The sequence below is a fragment of the Priapulus caudatus genome, unplaced genomic scaffold, assembly GCF_000485595.1.
Source record: "Priapulus caudatus unplaced genomic scaffold, Priapulus_caudatus-5.0.1 Scaffold192, whole genome shotgun sequence".
NCBI classification, from domain to species: domain Eukaryota; kingdom Metazoa; phylum Priapulida; class Priapulimorpha; order Priapulimorphida; family Priapulidae; genus Priapulus; species Priapulus caudatus.
This window is the reverse complement of record NW_014577253.1, coordinates 188,226-206,000: the sequence shown is the minus strand read 5'-3', so window position 1 is coordinate 206,000 and position 17,775 is coordinate 188,226. Positions and strand designations below refer to the sequence as shown.

The 17,775-nt window shown below is 40.9% G+C and overlaps 1 protein-coding gene across 3 annotated transcripts in view; it reads right to left on the bottom strand.

The window, feature by feature from the left end:
- Positions 1-1,677: 1,677 nt before the first annotated feature.
- LOC106807047 (protein tyrosine phosphatase type IVA 2-like) overlaps positions 1,678-17,775 on the bottom strand; it is an 18,895-nt gene continuing 2,797 nt past the window's right edge. For all 3 annotated transcript variants that reach the window (XM_014809269.1, XM_014809270.1, XM_014809272.1), the window contains exons 3-7: positions 10,083-10,486; positions 7,794-7,886; positions 6,587-6,717; positions 5,993-6,067; positions 1,678-5,668 (exon numbers count right to left, since the gene is read on the bottom strand). In XM_014809269.1, the coding sequence (XP_014664755.1) occupies positions 5,557-5,668; positions 5,993-6,067; positions 6,587-6,717; positions 7,794-7,886; positions 10,083-10,196 (525 nt within the window). In that variant the 5' untranslated portion in view covers positions 10,197-10,486 and the 3' untranslated portion in view covers positions 1,678-5,556. The remainder of the gene's footprint in view (positions 5,669-5,992; positions 6,068-6,586; positions 6,718-7,793; positions 7,887-10,082; positions 10,487-17,775) is intronic.

Here is a 17,775-nt window from a genome sequence, read left to right as displayed (position 1 = left end):
TAATATTACTGCAAAATTGTCATGCCTAAAAAAGATAAGAATCGTTACATACTATAAACTTCACACTCGTAAGGGCGCATATACGCACGCACGAGATAAGGAATGGAGAGGAAATTTTGAAATACGGCAGTGGTTTTGGGTTAGGAAACGTTTATCGTAACTACTTCTCCAGATCTGAAAGACTGTGTTCGCCTATTGGTTTTAATCATCGTTTGACGTATATCTTGGGAGAACATTGGTGGCGAGTGTTTATGCTAAGTAGCAGCTCAGCGGGCAGCATGGATGTTTCCGTAGGAAATACAGTGGCGGCACCATGATTGTAAAAGTGGTGGTGGGGGGGGGGAAGCCGAGGGCAAGGGAAGATTCTGGGGGGAGAGGGCAAAATGTTGTGATCGCGTAGCGCGAGAACTAGTGGGTGGATTCCAGGGGGGGCGAAGCCCCCTGAAGCTCTGAGCTTTTAGCATTTTTGAGGTGAAAAATCAAGCCTCTGTATGAAGAATACATGTGATTCATATATTTCTCACTCTGTATAAGAAATAAACACGCTTGTAGAGCACTTCTGATCCATATCCAAACTTCTAATATTACTGTAAATACTTCTGTAACATGCTTATGGTCAAGAGAAAATGAAATAATTATGTTGCGGAAATTTACCGCCAAAATCGGAAGGGTTGTGAAGTCTGCCACTCTGAATTCAAATTACATAGACTTATTAGACTAGGGTTAAAACCCAAAGATTGAAAGGCAACATTTTGGGCCTATGGAGCAAAATTAATATTGTCATTGCTACTGTGAACTGTGTCATTAAAACCTTTGTACAGGAGGGGGGTGCAAAGGCTTTGACGGGGGGGGGGGGCAAATGCCCCACCCCCATGCCACCGGCATTGAGAAAATATCGGGTTATATTCCATTTTTCCTAGAATATGACGACAAAACAATACAATAAGATAGGCACACACACACACACACGCACAAACGAGGGCAAGAGAGAAGGAACTAAAAAGCACAGACACGAATGAATGAAGACATAGATGAATGTGAAATAAAAATAGAGCAATAAGATGGCCCGGACCTGAAATGCAAGCTTTCGAGAGAGTACGCCTCTTCGCCAGGCTACAACAGAGCAATTTTGTTGTGTACCAATGTCAAAATCGGTAGCGATCATCACTAATAAAAGACGACCAATGAAAACATGGCTTTGAACGGTATACGTATCAATAGTTTCGACAGCACAACTAGATTCGATATAGTCAAGTTTATTAAGACCTGGCAATGTTAAAGGGTCCTTGATAAAACCTATGCCGCATTTGTCTTGGCATCGCAGTTTTTGACGCTATTAGACTAATACGGAATTAGCGCAATTGCGTGAAGCTAAAACTAGTGTTTTACTTGGCAATTCGACTATACTCCATTAGCAAAACATTTCAAGTTAACGCGTATGGGCTATTTGGTACTGGTTGGTATTTTTTCTACGTTTAAGGTACGATTTTATACAAATATTAGATCTTTAGGTGTTTTATCAGACAATATACAGTGTCCAGCAAGCAGTACACATACAAAATATGAGGACATACTTCACTATTTCGTGATTTGGACATTCGCTCTTGACAACATATACTGCTGTTATACAGCTGTTTATTTCACACAACAAGAAAAAAGAATAAACTAAAACACACATACAGACAAAAACATAATTTTACATAAGTTACCGTTGTTTTATTTTATTTTACACATTTTAAATTGTTTAAATTACGTCTCTGGCTTGCTTAGCAATTCATTGTAGAGGGATCATTACCAGTAACATCAAAATTGAATATCATGTTGGATGCTTGCGCACTACAATATTGTCCAGGTTTCCTAAGTTGCTCCTTCACGGATGTACTACAGCCTCATATACGTGTACGTTCGTATAAAAGGTAAACACTGACTAATTGGTAGACACTAGATTTGTTATACAATGAGTGCACTACAGAAAATTGCTGCTTCTCTTCTTTAAAAAAATACACATCTGGGTTTGGTCAGGAACATCAAGGGCAGGTTAATACTGAATAAATTTGCTATAATTAGTAGCATTTTTACTGATTCAACGAGTGCGAGAAATTCTCACAATCTCTAACAACCTCGCAAACCACATTCTGGCGGCACGAGCTATTGGCCCGCGTAAATTTACACGAATGTGAATGGAATATTTTCGTGCTGATTATTCTAGTAGAGAGTACAATTTTTGGATTACCCATCCCGAAAAAAAACGTGTATTCAAACACGCACCCATGACGCATAATATTAGCCTGCTGCTCTGTGGCATGCTTTAATAATATTATAAGGCCAAAACGCAGGTCGGTAGCTGTGCGAATCCAGCCCTTGGTATAGAAGCTAACAATGGCTAGTGAGAATGGCACTACTGCAAGCCGGGGACGCATTACAACAGTATTGCCTCCATTTAAACGCAGAAAGGATTATATTACTGTGCAAGTCAATTGCATCCGTTTATGTGCTCACTGCTCAATTGCCACCTTTCACTTAAATTCCAACTTCGGACAACGAAAAACGAAACAGAACATACATGGGGGCGCAACACGTGCAGGGTGCGTTTTACAAACAGCATCCATTTATACTAACGTTCCATTTACCTCACACAATACTAACCGCAGAAGTGTGCGACTTCACAGAGTTCGATTACGACTGAATCATTTTGTTAGTATTCGAAACTTTCCGAAAGAACCAAGCAACGGATATAAATCACACCAATGGTCCATATTAGTCAACCCACTCATGCCATGTCTCGTTTTTCCTCTTCTCTCACTTACTACGTACAACTTATATTGCTAACAACGAGTGCACTTAAATCACAGGGAAACCTTATTCATCCTTACCTACTCAGTCACGATATCGAACATTTTAAAGGACAGTGCAAATAGTGCCACCTGGATTTAACAACATATTTACCATTTATACCAGCTAGCAAAGTTACAACAGTCAGATAGAGGCAACGTCAAGCGCTTATACTGTCTCTGCAATAATTATTACTGCTGCTGCAAGACGGAAGCCGTCCACCTTCACAGCACAGGAGATATGGTAGAGCGAACGACACGTGAAAGTGTACTTCCTTATCTTCCGAGCCTTCCTTAATAACTACCCGGGCCCCGTGCAGCTATGAAAGACATCAAACCACACATTTATCAACGGACTGAAACACGAAAACACGCTAAAATAATTACCTATAGTGTCTCATCACAGCCAATAACGGTGGCCCTAGTGTTGTTTGGCAAGGGCATTGTTTTGCATGTCAACTCGTGGTGAGGATAATTGATTCTGGCATAAGTAATACTGGTGCGGACATTGGGACCCTAACGCTTTCCCTACCTACGATTAATGTCGTCCAGCACACTAGAGACATTCCCTTCCTTCATTATTGTTTACACTGCAGACTTGAAGTGCCATACAGAGTAGGCTCAGGTTGGCATTCTGGCGGGGATGGTAGGTGACAGCACACAAAACATTCCGCACACATGTTACATTTACATCGGCACAATTAATTTACTTTGTTTGCGACAAGATGTCAGCACTACCACACTTTTTTCATAGACTCGAATGCAAACATAAAGTAACAGTCAACAATTTTTCCTCTCTCTCAAATCTTCCTCAAATCTTCTATTGCCATAGTATAGACCTGGTTGATCCAATGACGCATGCAGCAGCATTTGTCACCACGTCCCCAATGCCATGAAGACTATTATGCACGAAAACGCATTTATGTAGTGTAAAAATACAGGCATCCATTGTGCTAACGGCTACCGTTACCCTTTGTGTCACTAGCCTAGAAACATAAACTAAATCTAGAATCGCTTTGGCCGTTCTCCTGCCACGCAACCGTGACCATTGAAAGAGCTGCCACTCTGTGTAAACTTCAAGTAGTGGAAACTCTCGTCTTGAGCAGTACTACTGTAGCGACGCCACGACGGCAAAACCTGCTAACGAACTGCAGTTCATGAATGTTTCAAACGAGTTCATACAATAACACGTTTACTTATACAAGTTATCAATTGTGGCACCATGGCAATTTTTTTCGACTTTTTTCTTTCTCCAACACCTAGGTAGGCATTTATAATTCTTTCTTTTTTGCCAATTTGCAAACGTGAACTGTCATGAGAGCAGTAAGGTATCTGTGGGCATTAGTTTTACAACATAGAATTGAACGTTTGAAATACAGGCTATCCAACCCTGTTGCTAATCTAAACATCAAAATGAAACATTAAACATCATATACAGAAATCCTAACGAGTGCAGGCCAAAACACTGACTGGGAGAACCCCTCAGCATAGTATGCTAGCAAAGTATTCAGAGCACATACTGCTCTCACATTGGCTCTCTTTAACTGTCCATGTTTGCCAACTCCACATCAAGAACCTGCTGAAATGCTGGGATAGAAATTGTGAAAAAAATGCGAAAATAAATGATATATGCTGGGTATAATGAGGAGAGGTGAAGGATGAAGGAATGATGGAATGATGATGAAAGCCAATCTCTCGTTCTGTTTACCGGTAAAAACAAGACCTTCATCCACGTTTGCCAGCACGACCTACGAGAGGCAGTGGCATTTTGAAACACGGCCAAAACGCAAAATGATCAAACATGAAATATCTCAACATTCCCAATTTTTCAGTTCATCGTCATTGTGGCAAACATGACACGTATATACGTGTCATGACAGTCGAGCCGTTAAAAACCAGTATAGAGGTAATTCCTAAAAATACATTTTCCTAGCTCTCGAATTTGATTCAAACCTCGAAAAATACAGTAAAATCAAGTAACAGCTATAAATATAATGGGTGTTTTGCCTTTTTGATACAAAAATATCTACACCTATTCTCGGACTGCTGCCTACGACAACACTTTCTAGTAGTAACACACAGTAGCCAATGATTCACCGAGAATGTATACAATGAATGAATGTCGTTATTCTGGGCTTTTGCGCATTTAAATATGAAAAGAAACATGGAAACCGGTGCAAGCTGGTGAACTTCTGGAATTCATGTTATGGAAAACGTCTGTTTGAAAGGTCCTGAAGACGCATAGAAAACAAAACTGCCACGCAGCCATACTATGTATGATGTTACAAATGTCCATTTATGTTAAGATTCACAGATCTGCCCACACGAGATCTGCACTCTCCGAGTCAAATCGCACAATACTGCACGTGTGGTGATGTCGGAAGTAACCTGCATTCATGACACCCGGCAAAAGTAGTCTTTGTGATGACCTAGCAATGGACAGACTACCCCACCGGATACTGACTAAGAGATGACCAACAGGCTGAATGAATGACCACCCGAATGAACACCTGCGGGCATATCAGAGTACGTTCTCAGGCCGCTCGACTTCTCGCTCTCTTGCTCTCTGCTGCAGACATGTATGCCAAAAACCTGGTGAGACATATACATCTCTGACGTTCTCCAGTCACACACACACACACACACACACACCAGCAAACTATTTGGCTCACACAACCCATTTAGCACCGCAAATGCAAAATGTTGATTAGAAGCTTAGAAGACTTCATTGCAACACACACTTGTCTTCTTTGCCATTCTTGACCTTAAGGCGGGATTTGGGACGGTATTTCTCCAAGTAGGTGAGCTGCTTTGAGTTTATAGCACCCCGGCGCTTCCTAGAAAGATACACGAACAAATAAGCATCAATGACTGTCTATACACATTTTGGTGGGGAAACAGGCCTGAATGGCAAATGCAGGAAATAGTAGCACAAACATCATGACACTACATACATGCATGCACGCACGCTTGCACATATGCACGCATATATTTAAATATACATATATATAAAAGAACAGAAAGAATTCTGCATTACAGTACTGCTTGATGTTACACAACTTGCGACTGAAATCTAGGTACATTTTGTGACCATGTGTCATTTCTACAGAGAAAAAACAATATTCCTCGATTTAAAAGCATAGAACAAAAAAAATACTCACTGTCTAATCATTTCTACAGCATCTTCATACTTCATTCCAGATTCAATAAGTGCCAGGGCCACCATCACTGGAGCCCTGAAAAATATGGATGGGCAGCACAACTTGTTACTATAGCAAAAATCGACATGTTGCCATGGATGTTGCACAGAACAGCTGTAACCAGCTCTCTTCTAGCCACTAGATTATTTAATTTTCTATGTTTAAGTCCATTCAAGTAAGACCTCAAAGGTCCAGCATTTGCAATGTAAGTTGTAAACAGACAGCTGGACCTCCCAGGCTCCCTGTTCCATTACATTTCATCCTTCGGGTAACAGAAATTGGAATCTTTACAAGTAGAAATTAGGAATCTTTAGTACCAAGTAGGAATCTTGAGAACGTGTCATTTAAGCACAATACTACATAGTTTAATGGCAGTTCTATATCGATTAACAAATAAAATACAATCATATGCATACTCACTGTAGTGTAACAACAGATACCCTGTAAGTTTTCCACCACCAATAGGTGGGTTATATTATTAGCAGCATACTGACATCATTTACACCAACATAGATGGAGACACTATGTATGCACATGTGTGTGCTGTACGCATACCTTCCGAGACCGGCCACACAGTGCACTGCCACACAGCAGCCCGGCTCCTCCTTAAAGCGTGACTTTAATAGATGGATCCAATCCTCCACAACTTTGTCTGGAGGTGGGCTGCCATCGTCAAAGCACCAGTCCTGCAGCAGAGATGGGACATCAGCTGAGGGGGAAGATTACTAATTTTCTCAACAGAATTCCAGAAACAAAAGGTGGGTTGAACACAATAATAATTGTGCTGTAATTTACCTTGCATTTTCATCATGCGTAAGCAGCAGTGTACACATCAGTGTAAATACGTTATTACACTATATACATTTTGACTTCTGAATTATATATTTTAGAGTAACAATGGATAATTATTTCCATGACATGTACTGCATGGTTACGGTAGCACAATGGGCCGAATAATTTTTTTTAAATAAATGCGTACATGACATTACTAGTACACAGATCTGTAACAGTAGGCCCTCTAACATAAGCAGTTGGTTGCTGCTTGCTAAGTCAATTGATTCACACAGCCTTAACTGATGCTATGAAATCGTAAACGAATCAAGCCAGTGATGAAAGCTTGTGATCTAATAGTGCAAGATGGGATTCGCCATATACATTTCAATGAGAGACAGGTTTGCTTTTGTATCAATAGGGTGCAAGTGTCGCAACCACAGAAGCGAGCTATGCTGTTTGATACGATGATAGAGCAGCTTCTACAAACAATAACAAATAAACCTGATTTCATATAATGCCAACTATTTACAAATTATACGTGTTGCATGGAATTACTCACAATGTGTAACTTAACTACATACAGATATCACCAAAACAAAAACATGCAATGGTACTGATTACAACTTTCTCTTGGCAAGATCGGTTCTCCAAAAGAACTTGCATTTACGAACAAGCCTTTTACATGGACTGGTTGCTGGCACCATACCTGGTACCTCATCAGCGCTCAATGGGTTTCTGAAGCTCTTTCAGATAAATCATCAGTGAAGCCCTTTAACAGCAGTTTGTTGGATGGCTGTGCCATCCCGCAAAATAATCGCACAAGCACAGTGCACCTACAGAAATTAGTACTATTAAACTCTAACCATTAAAATTTCAGCCATATGAAGGCAGATGGTCCCCCCCCCCCCCGTCTGTCATCAAAAGACATGAGTTTACCTGAAACATTGTGCAGATCCTAGCTGGTACAACACTCTAGTGTGACACTCACCATAACTCTGATCCCTTCCTGTTCCAGCGGTCCAGTCTTGTAGGTGGGCTCACATACTCGAACGACATCCTTAACGCCCTTTGCTTTCAGTTGCTGCAAAAAACATCAATGCAAAAGAGCAAGATGAGAGCTTATACATTGTGTGTGCATACAATAACTTTATAATTTCCCCGTGGGTCATCTTGTAGTGGCAACTAGGCCTAGTGGCAACGTGCTACTAGGCGAGCCTTGCCACGATTGACAGGAAAATTTTATATCACCTATGGTCGACAGTAGCACCTTACACTTGTGCACTGCCCATGAAAATCCAATGTGTTTCAGGTGTGACTAGATCGGTGGGAACACAGTTCAAAGACTAGAGTCAGTAGAGAGTGTAACCACGTTCATGGAGACCAGAACTCAGAGGAGCTTCACTGAGATTCTAGCTGCTTGTGAGTCAGGAAGCCATATTTGCTATCTTCATTCTATCGCAAAGTTTAAAAAAAAAGGGACATCAAATCAAAGACATAAATCAATGCAGACTATGGCTTCATATTCGCAGTCACTGACGCTACAAGCCCGCAGAATCTTGCCACAGGAATTACGTGTGCCATTAGGGCTTGACCATTAGGATTTGATCAGTTGACCATTAGGATAGTATCACAGATGTTCATCTCTGTGGACTGTGGTGCAGTTTGATGCCCTCTTTCAGCAACACTTTGTTGTTGGGCAACCTCTGTAGTTCAAAATATATATATATGTATATATATCCACATAATAAAAAACATTCTGAAAATCTGACACTGACACATTCACCTGCGATGGAAAGACTTTGAAATAAACGTGGAAGCATAGTTACAGAAATTTCTCTTACTGAGACAGACAGGCTTTCATTAAAACAGCATGAAATAATGTAATAGAAAGTTTGAATATGACCTCATTAAAATCAAACTGTGCAAAGTTGATCACAAACACCGAAGAGTTCTACGATGTTTCTATCAAAGGTTGTGAGCTGCCCTGTGAAGGATGTGTATCACTATATGATGGCCATTGCAACAGTACGTTAACATAATCTATTTACAATCTTTTCAGGGGTCTTACGACCTGTACAGATGGTTGTGAGGCTGCATTCATCCCTATCTAGATATATATAACAAAGAACAATTAAACATAATACTCATAAAGTTGCATTCATAGCAAGGTCAACAAAACAACGTTTTCAGGCATTTAGTATGGCTATTTTTACATTTTCTGAATAAGCAAACTAAATATGGATTTTGTCTTACTATAAAATATATTAAATATTGAATTAAATACCACACCATTAAATATAGATCGAAGTACTGATATTGCCACAATACATTGTTTCTAGAAGCATATAGACTATGGTAAAATGATTTCTACTGTATTGATCATATATATACTGATAAGAATATGGCTAGCTCTCGGCATCATTTTAATAAGTCAGATGACCAGTCAGTCAGTAAAATGATTTCTTATTATTTCTTATTGATATTGAATCGTATTATTTCTTATTGATTATTTCTTATTCTTCTTTTTCTTCTTATTATTTCTAAAATTATTTCTAAAATTATTTCTAAAATTTATTTCTAAAATTATTTCTTATTGATATTGAATCGTAAAATTTGCTGATAGTAAAATTCGTGGCAGAATAAATAAAGTCAACCCGAAAATAATGCTCGAAGCAAGAGGCATACTGTCCACTAATATTTGTTGCATCTTTGCTAAGGCAGCACCGATCACTGGCTGCCTACTTCTGTGAGCCAAACAAATCAAATCAGAATGATTGGATATAAGCTGCCACAAACACCATTTAAATGAAAAATAATCACATGGATGCATTTCAAGAGTCAACTAAGATGACTTCTGTGATAGTACAGAAACCTTAATCATTCATCACATTGACAGGTCGAGGAACCCATGAAATAACTTGCTAAAGAGTAATAAAACCCAAGCTGCTGCAAGGAAAATTAAGCCTAGCGCAGACTTGCGACTTTTGGTTGCTTGTCGCTGCAACCTGCAACCACATGCGATTGGTCGCACGCAGTGTGTGCGCGTGCAAGCGATTTCGGAGCGATTGGGAGCGACAAGTTGCTAAAAATCAAACCAGTTTGATTTCTTGCAACTCGTTGCAAGCGACCAGAATCGCTACGAGTTGCAGTTGCACGTTCCCGCAGACATGGCGATTTCACAGCAATTTCGTCTGCGATTCTATAATCACAGCCGAGTTGCATGAAAAAGTTGCAAGTCTGCGCTAGGCTTTACTGCCACGAGACTGCACTCACTCACCTCCATATACTGAGAGATGTTGGTGTCAGTTGGTCGGTCCGTGATGAGAAAGCGCATGTTCCTGTGCACGATCTCGGCCGGAGCTGGCCGGACGCTCAGTTTGCTGCTGTTCATCTTGCTAAGCTTCTGCTTGATATGTTCAATCAGGTTGAGTTTCGTTGTTGATGCCGACAGCTGATCCAGGTTTGCGTTTCGGTCACAATTCACAACGAGCTGTGCGCTTGACGTGGCTTACCCCATCCGAGTTGGTATAATTTATGAGTCTGTATCACACACAGAGAGAAGAAAATTGCCTATGGGTCCTACGTGTTTCGGTTACAGCTTTACTTGTCGTGTTGCGCCCTGCAGTACTCCCCGCTTGCCTTGACAAACTCGGCAAAGCTCCGGCTGTACTCTCCAAAGAACTGTAACACCGCAGAGACAAAAGTTAGTAAATATAGCAAATGCCACTGGGAAAACTGTGCGTCTACTTCCCATACAAAACAAATCATAAACAAACGAAACCATGATAAAAATGAAGGGGTTCACGGTAACAAACAAACAAGTGCATTTAACAGACAAGTACGTACGCACGCACGCACGCACGCACGCACGCACGCACGCACGCACGTACGTACGCACGCACGTACGCACGCACGCACGCACGCACGCACGCACGCACACACGCACCAACACAGACACATGCACGCCCACATTCACACACACACACGCACGCACGCACACACGCGCACACACAGGTGATTTAATCAAAACATTGGTATCCTCACAACCGAACTGTAATCAATGCACACTACATAGAAACGGGTTCGAACCTGAGAACAAGAGTGAACAACGGGCGCGAGCCAGGGAACATATTATACATTGATGTTAGATTCCCGCAGATCTCATATATATATATATATATATATATAACCAATTTCAACTGAATTCGAATTCAAAGCCATCTACGCAGCTACTTCAGCTGTGCTGCTATGCTACAGAACTTTATTTCATTCAGGGGTGGGGGCATCAGACTGTGTAATCAATAACATGTGCTTCAGACTGAAGCAGTTTTGCAGTACTAGTTCCTGTTGCGGACAGTAATTGCCGAAGGATTGAGCGTGAACATCAGAGTTTTCCCGCCGTTTGAGCACGTGCTAGTTACTCCATGGCTAGCTGATCAATGTAATAACGTAAAGACCCACGGCTAGTGAACTTTTTTAAACAGGTGACATTATACCTGACAGTGGCTCCCGCATGCAGTCAGCTTCACTAGAAAGCACAAGGTATTAGTGATGCAATACAAGGTAGTATAGCAATGCAATTTCGATCGTATGATCACTGGAACGCACACTAGGTCAATTCCTGGTTCATCATAAGTTCATAACCCTAGCAACTTGTCAAAATCACACTAGTTGTCAATTTCTTCTAACTGTTCTTACGTTTGACAGACCGGAATAATTTACCACCTTGTAACTATGCCAATCATTCATCCTCTAAATTGCAAAAAATATGAGCCACTGCAGCACACTAGCCAATCAAATTCTCAACGACCGACCTCCAAACTGTTTGTGGTAGGATTCTTACAAACAATAATTCGTTTACACTGGGCCTGAATCATACCATGACATCATTAAATGTTCAGCAGTTTGATCCTTTCTCTCAGTGTTTTGTGAAAACGGCGTCACAGAAAACTATACCAAAAAATGCGTTTTTACTTCGTTATCCAGATCGAAACACGGGTCACGGTCTGTGTGTCCACGTGCACGGTCGTTTAGATTAATTATGCTACTTATTGAAAAAAAAATTAGGTTTAATAAAACTTGAAAGAGCAATGTCGTATCAGCTAGCATCAAACACGTAGACAATGCCAAACTACGTAGATTGACTGCAGCAGCACTAATGAGCTATAATTGTACGTGTACACATAGAGGCTCTGACTCTTAACCACAAGCGTTGCCAACTCATTTTGGTGGGGCAGGGAGCAAAACAAACGTGTGGTTTGTGATCCTGGCAAATGACCATAGCCAGTTTGCCACTGACCATGTAACAGTATCGACAGTGGGCGTAGGGGAGGGGATAGACAGCGGCACACCTTTTAGATATCTACGTTATTTCAACTTCAAATATACGTCAATTTTGAGACGTATTTTTAATGCCAGGTATATGTCAATAATGAGATGTATTTTAATGTCAATCTTGAGACCACTGCATTTCCTGAGATTCGCGAAAGTGAAACTTAAACTGGGAAAATAGAGATATAAGAATAGGAAATATAAAGAGAAAATATAAGAATGGATGGGAAAACATAAGAAGTCATTACTTTAAAATTATTATTGCTCAAATCAATCAAAAAATAATTACTCAAGTTACCAATAACAAAGCATAAGGACAGGGTCTCACAAGAAACAAGTGGCATCATTATGTAACCGCATCAACAAGAAGTCAAAAATTTCAATCACTGCACATTTAGTTGAAAGTAACGCTGTACAACTGTTCTAAGACATTTGCTATTGAACAGCAATACTAGTAATTATTGTGATGGTTGGGAAAATATAAGACCGGTGGGGAAGATTATTCGATATCCCTACTCTAGGCCTATGGGACAGCAAGATTTAAGGGATGTCGCAAATTATCTATCATCGCTTAATCTATGTAGGCAAATCAGAACCGATATGCGTTAAAGGTCTGGAGAGAACCCTGTATACGCACGCATGCACGCACGCACGCGCGTATGCACACAAATATAATATAAAGTGTATATATATATATATATATATATATATATATATATATATAATATAAAGTGTATATATATATATATATATATATATGGTCCCCCAGCTGTAAATTAGTAACATCTCAAACATTCCAGGCACTTCCATACCAGTATGTGCACAGTGCAGCATACATTAGCGTAATTACAGGTAGGAAGACACAAGCACGTACATCAATAACAACTCGCTGTCTATGATATCCTGCATGACAAACTGTATGCATACATGTTACCTATTATTATTATTCCACCTTATTAGCCGATGAAGTCACTATAAATAGGTGTATATATATAGTTACTATGAGAGGTGTCGGAGAAGCGAGTAGCCTTGCCTTCCCTGTGGAGTTTCAGAGCACTTTTATGTATGTGTCACCTGATTGCCAGGCTCTCTCTCCGACATGAAGCTAGCAATCAATGATAGACGCTCTTAATAGGGTGCACTATAATTCTAAAACTACTGCTACGACGTATACGCATTGGCAACCGACCCATTAACGCCAAGCATAATTACGTTAACTTACGCTGTCAAATTGGCGAATTGGACCAATTTCACAATTATACTACCAACTATCGGCAGTGTAAACGTAAAAGTTGCGCGAAAAACTGGTTAATAGCAACTAGTTGGGAGATTAGAACATGTTCTATTTTTGCCAACTCTCTGTTGCTAAATTGCGAAATTGGTCCAATTCGCCAATTTGACAGCATAAAGTCGCCTCGGTAGTGTAAACCCGGCTTTATAGAAGTAGCCACTAACGCAGGTTTAACTGTGTAAATATATGCGTCCGAGGTAAATTAAGTACAGGTATACCTGTAGGGTTTAAGCTGTCATTCGCTAATTCGCTAAATGCAAAATTAATTTGAATTTTGGCGAAAAAATGTCATAAATTCGCCAAAAAGCTCAAGCTAACTAGAAAGGGCAGTTGTCGCCAACTACATGTATCCCTCGTGATCTAGTATGAATGAAATATCTCTGTAAGGACGTAGAAGGTAGGTAAAGTTAAATAAGTCACAAAGACAAAGGTTTAATTGTTACACAACTCATCTGCCTGAGATGTGCAAGTATGTTAAAATTGGTTGCCTTAGGGGTTTTGGTACGCGACACACCTTCTCCCCAAGATGTGTAAGTATACAAAGTTTGCTCACGCTAGGTCAATTAGGAGCCGAGTTATAGAGCGGAAGAAACATATGATAAAGGTCAAGGTCAAGGTTAAATAAAGGTTGCAGTGACCTGGTTTCGGTACGTGACACACCTTCTCCCCAAGATGTGTAAGTATACAAAGTTTGGTCGTGCTATGTCAATTAGGGGCCGATTTATAGAGCGGAAGAGAAATATGATCAAGGTCAATTTCAAGGTCAAATGAAAGCTGCAGTGACATGGTTTCGGTACACGACACACATTCTCCCCAAGATATGTAAGTATACAAAGTTTGGTAGCGCTAGATCAATTAGGGGCCGAGTTATAAAGCGGAAGGGAATTATGATCAAGGTCAATGTCAAGGTCAAATAAAGGTCGCAGTGACCTGGTTTTGGTACGCTGCACACCTTCTCCCCAAGATGTGTAAGTATACCAAGTTTGGTAGCGCTAGGTCAATTAGGGGCCGAGTTATAGAGCGGAAGGGAAATATGATCAAGGTCAATGTCAAATAAAGGTCGCATTAACCTGGTTTTGGTACGCTGCGCACCTTCTCCCCAAGATGTGTAAGTATACCAAGTTCGGTAGCGCTAGGTCAATTAGGGGCCGAGTTATAGAGCGGAAGAGAAATATGACAAAGGTCAAATAAAGGTCGTAGTGACCTGGTTTTGGTACGCTGCGCGCCTTCTCCCCAAGATGTGTAAGTAGACAATGTTTGGTCACGCTAGGTCAATTAGCAGGGTTCGCCAAGCTTTTAAATTATAGCATTGGGGTGGTACTCAGTGCTAGGGGGGTCCGGGGGCATGGCCCCCCAGAAAATGTTTGAATTGTAGAAGCTCTGAGATGCAATCTGGGACACTCTGTGTGTAAATTTGAAGCACTGCATGTGGGGTGAAAATGTTTGTTTTGCATGGGCAAAGCCATCGGAAAATTCAAAATAATTAATGGAATAAAAATACCAAAATGTAGGGATGAACTTGCTGGTTTGCTGGTTCCAAATCGAGTTCACCTCTCATAAATAAATATATAAAAAATTGTCACCATTGACAATGGCAGGAGTGGTCGGTAAGTGTACCAGTCTACTCTACCTCGTGTTAGACTGGGTTACCTGCCCCATAATAATGCCGTTGGAAATTAATTCACGATATAAGTCACGATTAAGATTTCTTGATGAGCTAGAAGACACTCGGATTTGAAGTATGAAAATGAACATTATTGTGCCAGCAAGCATACACCAGTTGGTTGGGATTGATTGTCAGTTCAGATGCAAAATATTGAAAGCAAAAGGTTATAATAACCCATAGATTAATTTTGGTATAGGGGATATATGTATAGCGGGTAATATGGGATAGGGATAGGATGACTGTTTGTACTTGTGTGTGGGACTGCCGTACCCGTAGCATCGAGACAAACGTGTATTAATTAATTGTTTGAACTTCTCGTGTATACACCAGCATGGCGGCTATGATATTTAGCGTGGCGGGTGCATTTTAGGATGGCGGGGCTCCCCAGGCTATAAGTGCCCTTGGAGAACCCTGATTAGGGGTCGAGTTATAGAGCGGAAGGAAAAGTGTCTGCGGCGGCAGCTCGACAGACATGAAACCATAGTATCCCCGCCGACTTCGGCGCGGGGAATACAATTAAGTCCTTTAGACTGAACTCAAGTTCTACCAATTAGCGACCGCTACAAGCTAATTAGTAGGCTGCTCGACTTCTACACGAGATCGCTACTTGCTAACCCGAAGCATGAGGTACACTGCGTGTTCATTGTTTACTCAGTACCAAAACTTTTCTGGAAAAGATCCGCACGCACGCACGCACGCACGCACACACGTGTATTTGGAGATATGCTAAACCTGTTTTTGTTGTGTACCAACATATTTTATAACTACTAACAATTCATATTACGCTGTAATTTTTATGAAGTAACGTACTGCTACTATAATCATATAATGACATACATGTATAATGACTTGAAACACATAGACATCACCTACGTTTAGTTACGCACTAGAGCACCCATGCCCAACAAACATGTAGTCATCCGTCCAACGTATCCGAAATCGGTAGCTACACATTCACGTATTACGCCAAAATTTTGAGTTTGAAAACCAGCTGTCTAAAATGTTGAATATATGAAACAGGCATGCTGTACTGCCAATAGCTATCACCTGCTGATGTATTTATGTATCTACGAGGCCCGCTTCTAACTATCTTACAGATCTATGTACCTACAGAACAGCATGAGTGTTTATATAGGCTGGGTGTTGAAAATCCCGAGCCCTACCTTCTCCCACTTCAAAAGTTGCTGGGCTGTACAAAAGTGCAATTTGTGATTTCGGTTGGCCTAACCTAGAACAGTTTTGAAAGGCCCTCCCAATATGACCTTTCTCGCTACTAACTGTATCTGATAACTACGAAAAGGGCACAAGCTAAACTAGATCAAAGTGCCTGCATTTACGTTTTCACACTCCGATATTTAGCGGTACAGACACCCGTACGTATTCCGATGTGAAAGCGTATGCACAGGCGCGTTTAGCTAAGGATAAAGAAGCTCAGCTGTTGCCTTCTCTTGGAGTCGCCCATACGTACAGGATATTGATGGAACGCAACCACCGACTCATTATGACAGCCTGCTTGCCCGATCAAAGACAAAGAAACAGAGTTTATTTTTAAGTACCGACCGGGTTGGAATTTTAAAAGTAGCCAGGTCATGGTCGTTTGCATAATTATGTACAGCAGAAACACATATATGCTAACAGCAAAGGAATTGGTTACAGTCTTTCATACGCATGTAGATCTATTCCCTTTACTCACAATGTACAGACCGTTTGACATCGCTACATCGCTACGACTTCGTGAGACGTCTGCAACTAATAAGAAAGAAACTTGGCCATGCCTCCTACGCAAAACACTCTCTTAGTTTTACACACATATATATGCTTTTTCAAGCGTTCGTATCCTACGCACGCTTAGCAGACCCAGAACACCAACAAAATACTGTAAATGCATGTAAAGTTCTTGGCACTTAAACTCCTGGTCGTACGACGTTCGTAACACCCATCTGTTTTGGAGTTTTGACATTTCTATCCATCAGCAGCAGCACATATGGGGCAATGCATTCGGACTAGGAACGTTTTGTTGAACTCTGCTAGCGTGTGTAGTTGTATTACCATGCATGTGGCTTAGGAAAGGATTCAGGCGCAGCTTAGAGAAACAGGATATGGGGAAGACGTGTATTTTGGGAAACTGCAACAGCTAAGCACAGAGGTTCAACCTTATGGTTAGTACACCTAACATAAAGACAAAACATTTTCCCAGGTGTTTTCCATAAGTCTTCCTGCTGGATGAGTAATGGTTGACATTTTCCAGGATTGGCAGATTTAGGCTGAATCTAATCTTTGTTCTTCATAATCTCTAATCAATAAACAGTAAACAAACTCTAGCAAGAAGCGAGTTTTACCACTTCTCAAACACAATAGAGATGTGCTCATTTGCAAGGACTTTCTAGAACTAGCGCTCATAGGGTCTATGTCCCCCAGGGTACTGCCGGAACGTACCCTGGTCACTATTTGATATGGTTAGGGTTAGGGTTAGGGTTAGGATTAGGGTTAGGGTTCGGGTTCGGGAGTAGGCGTAGGCGACTCCCTAGACTCGTTAGTGGAGTAGACGAGGTACGGTTCGGCATATTAGTAGGGATACTGGTCGAAAAATTTCTAGATAAATAGCACCACTGGACTATGATCTCAGCCAGTAGATTACAGTGATACTTGAATTGTCATGATTGGTCTATGGGTTTGGGAGCT